Source organism: Pan troglodytes, chromosome 9 (assembly GCF_028858775.2).
Source record: "Pan troglodytes isolate AG18354 chromosome 9, NHGRI_mPanTro3-v2.0_pri, whole genome shotgun sequence".
Lineage (NCBI taxonomy): Eukaryota > Metazoa > Chordata > Mammalia > Primates > Hominidae > Pan > Pan troglodytes.
Genome location: NC_072407.2, coordinates 58,856,497 through 58,860,766, shown reverse-complemented (window position 1 = coordinate 58,860,766; position 4,270 = coordinate 58,856,497). Strand labels below are relative to the sequence as shown.

Sequence of the window (4,270 nt, the reverse complement as noted above, 5' to 3'; positions counted from 1 at the left end):
ATCTCACAAATCACCACTAAAGAACTTACTCATGTAACCAAATACCACCTTTTCCCCCAAAACCTATGGAAATAAAAAATAAAAATAAAAACAAAAAGAAATTCAATTGGACCCTGTGAGCTTTAACAAGATAATTATGATTCTATTGATTTAGGTGACTTATCTTCTAACTTACTACCCTAGGCAGAAGCCCAATGTCCTTTTGTGTAGAATGAGATAATACGGTGGACAAGTTTTGAACATTGAATTTACAGAGTGCTTTATTTATGAAGTGACCTGTTTCCAGTGTTGGCATGGTAGTTATTGAAAAAAAGTTAGTATAACATTGCCAAGTCTGGATATGTGTCATAGAAGAAACACGTCGATTGTTCCATCATGGTCTTCATGGTCACTTTTATCTTGCCCAAATGTTGAGAGATTCAGGTCAGGATATTTTAAGTATGGTCTCAGTCATGTTGTTAATATGATTATGATTTCACTTTGATCTGTTACATGTTTTAACAAACATATTGAACTTGTGTTCCAATGTTTTTTCTTAGTTTTTCAAGTGTTAGAATGAGGTAGAGTTCAAACAACAGCATTTTAGTTTGAGGATAAGTTTCTTCATCATTTTATCCTTATTGCCCCCCTCCCCAGGAGCCCTTTGATACACTATTGTTTTCTTTATCTCCCTATCAACATTTAATACCATCAATACAGGTGCACGTGTGTATCTATATACCATGCAAATGTATATTGTTTATGTATTATGTGCATATGTATTATAAATACAAATATGTAATATCTACTTTCATTCCCCAAGAACCAATTTTTGCCCCCTTGGACAAAAATATACAAAATGAAGAAATGTAGCTTGGTCTTTAAAGTTAAAAAAGATTTGTTGATAAGAGGGCCAGCTGAGGTAGAATAAAGTTAAGAAAATGGGCACATATTAGAGGGTCAGGGAAGATCTGGAAAATGATCTCCAGTTCACAGGGGCAGGCAAAGCAATTCTTGTTCTACAGGGATGTATACCAGGCATCAGTTCCACTTTCCTAAGCACGTTCAGTTGTGATAAACCTGGAGGGTTTCAAAGGCTGATACTTTAGATCCCACATTCAAAGGTGTGTTGTTAAACAAAGAATTACAGTTTCAAAGAAAAGCAATGTTTACAACCATGGGTTCAAGAAAAGTCTAAGTGAACACATATAACAAAGACTTGCAAAAAGATAAAAGATAAGGCTCTTTAACTATCAAAAGACTTGCAGAAAAGAACCACAGAAAACCATTTTAAATATTATTGCCTTTGTATATAAAAAAACTCTATATTAGTTTAGATGTTTAAAGCATCAATCACATGCTCACTAGGCTATTTCTTAATGTCACATGTATTTACATTTTGAGAGAAGAGGAAGAAGTAGCAGATGACACCACTGGGGTAATGCATAAATGACAAACCTAAATGCATTTTAATTTCCTTTCATTTAGACGTCATTTGAAGCCAAACAAACACAATGTTAAAGAAAAACCATACAGCCGTGACTGAGTTTGTTCTCCTGGGACTGACAGATCGGGCTGAGCTGCAGCCCCTTCTTTTTGTGGTATTTCTAGTCATCTACCTTATCACAGTAATCGGCAATGTGAGTATGATCTTGTTAATCAGAAGTGACTCGACACTACACACTCCAATGTACTTCTTTCTCAGTCACCTCTCCTTTGTAGATCTCTGTTACACCACCAGTGTTACTCCTCAGATGCTGGTTAACTTTTTATCCAAGACAAAAACCATTTCCTTCATCGGCTGCTTCATCCAATTTCACTTTTTCATTGCACTGGTGATCACAGATTATTATATGCTCACAGTGATGGCTTATGACCGCTACATGGCCATCTGTAAGCCCTTGTTATATGGAAGAAAAATGTCCAGGTGTGTCTGCCTCTGTCTCGCTGCTGCTCCCTATATTTATGGCTTTGCAAATGGTCTAGCACAGACCATCCTGATACTTCGTCTGTCCTTCTGTGGACCCAATGAGATCAACCACTTTTACTGTGCGGACCCACCCCTCTTAGTCCTCGCCTGCTCAGATACTTATGTCAAAGAGACTGCCATGTTGGTGGTGGCTGGTTCCAACCTCATCTGCTCTCTCACCATCATCCTCATTTCCTACACTTTGATCTTCACTGCCATTCTGCGTATCCACACTGCTGAGGGGAGGCGCAAGGCCTTCTCCACCTGCGGGTCCCATGTGACTGCTGTCACTGTCTTCTATGGGACACTGTTCTGCATGTACCTGAGGCCCCCTTCTGAGACATCTATACAACAGGGGAAAATTGTAGCTGTTTTTTATATCTTTGTGAGTCCGATGTTAAACCCATTGATCTACAGCCTGAGGAATAAAGACGTTAAAAGAAGTATAAGGAAAGTTATTCAAAAGAAACTGTTTGCTAAGTAAGGTAGATATTTTGTTCATAGGCGTTGGAATCTGTTCTTATTATCTGACCAATTAATGAACATTTTAAATTAACAAATCGATCTGTCATTGAGGGTTTTTTGTCCTTTGTAATTTGCATATGGGACTTAAAAGTGTATGTCAAATTATTAGCTACAGCTTACACTGCCACCTCAGTAAATTGAAAATGAAAGCATGGAAATTCAAATATAAGACTAGAAGACATTGTTCTAGCTCTGTAAAAAGTAACGAAGTACAGATGATTCCATTATTAGTACTCATAGTACTAATATATCATAGTACTATATCATAGTACTAATATATCATAGTACTATATCATAGTACTAATATATCATAGTACTATATCATAGTACTAATATATCATAGTACTATATCATAGTACTAATATATCATAGTACTATATCATAGTACTAATATATCATAGTACTATATCATAGTACTAATATATCATAGTACTATATCATAGTACTAATATATCATAGTACTATATCATAGTACTAATATATCATAGTACTAACATACCATAGTACTAATATATCATAGTACTAACATACCATAGTACTAATATATCATAGTACTAACATACCATAGTACTAATATATCATAGTACTAACATACCATAGTACTAATATATCATAGTACTAACATACCATAGTACTAATATATCATAGTACTATATATCATAGTACTAATATATCATAGTACTATATATCATAGTACTAATATATCATAGTACTATATATCATAGTACTAATATATCATAGTACTATATATCATAGTACTAATATATCATAGTACTATATATCATAGTACTAATATATCATAGTACTATATATCATAGTACTAATATATCATAGTACTATATATCATAGTACTAATATATCATAGTACTATATATCATAGTACTAATATATCATAGTACTATATATCATAGTACTAATATATCATAGTACTATATATCATAGTACTATATCATAGTACTATATCATAGTAAAATATCATAAAAGACAGAATTATCAATTGCTGAGAAAATGACAGCTCATTACATTTTTAAAAATGTTTTTGTTTGTCCCTTTGAATGAATGGAAGATATCTACCTATCTTCTACCTATTCAGAATCTCACATGAGGCAGCACATTTAGCACACTTGTTTAGTTGTAATCTTCTATGCTTATCTTCATGAGTCTGTTTGAAAAGTTGGATAAATGGCAATGAGTGACTACATTTGCTAATTACATTTTATAATACTTAATAAGCCTCCAAACTATTTTCCAGAAACTTGCCAACCACAGTAGATGAGGTTTCTGTTTTTCTTTTATACATATTATATAGAAATGAAGATCCTTTAGGTATACTTTGGATTATTACTTTAAGTTATATCCTTAGAATGATATCATAGATCCAATGAAACCCTATTTCATAAGGCTTTTCATGGAAATGCAAAATTTCCTTTAGAAAGAGTTTTTAATTGTTTGTGTGTTGTACCAGTAAGGATTCCCATCAACATGTGAACTCAATTCTTCACTCTTTTATTACCATTGCCTGTTTCCTTTGAATAAATAAATTGAATTGAATGTTTTATCCACGAATGCATATGGATATTTGTGTGTTTTATGTGTGTAGGTATGTGTGTGTGTGTATTTTGATTACAATATAACATTTTCTTTTTTTAATTGCTTATTCAAACTTTTTTGGTGAGAATCAAGGTCTTATGCCTTTTTTTTTTTTTATTTTTTTGACAGAGTATCTCTCTGTTGCTCAGGCTGGAGTACAGTGGCGCGATCTCGGCTCACTGCAAGCTCCGCCTGCCGGGTTCACGC

General features: G+C 33.7%; 1 protein-coding gene across 1 annotated transcript; it reads left to right on the top strand.

The window, feature by feature from the left end:
- Positions 1–1,493: 1,493 nt before the first annotated feature.
- On the top strand, positions 1,494–2,432 carry LOC466571 (olfactory receptor 5M5-like). The gene has a single exon (XM_063783563.1). It carries the CDS (start codon positions 1,494–1,496, stop codon positions 2,430–2,432), a length of 939 nt encoding a protein of 312 aa, XP_063639633.1.
- Positions 2,433–4,270: the final 1,838 nt, after the last annotated feature.

Excerpts from the sequence above, each read along its gene's own strand:
- LOC466571 (XM_063783563.1), top strand. The coding sequence starts at position 1,494 with ATGTTAAAGAAAAACCATACAGCCGTGACTGAGTTTGTTCTCCTGGGA.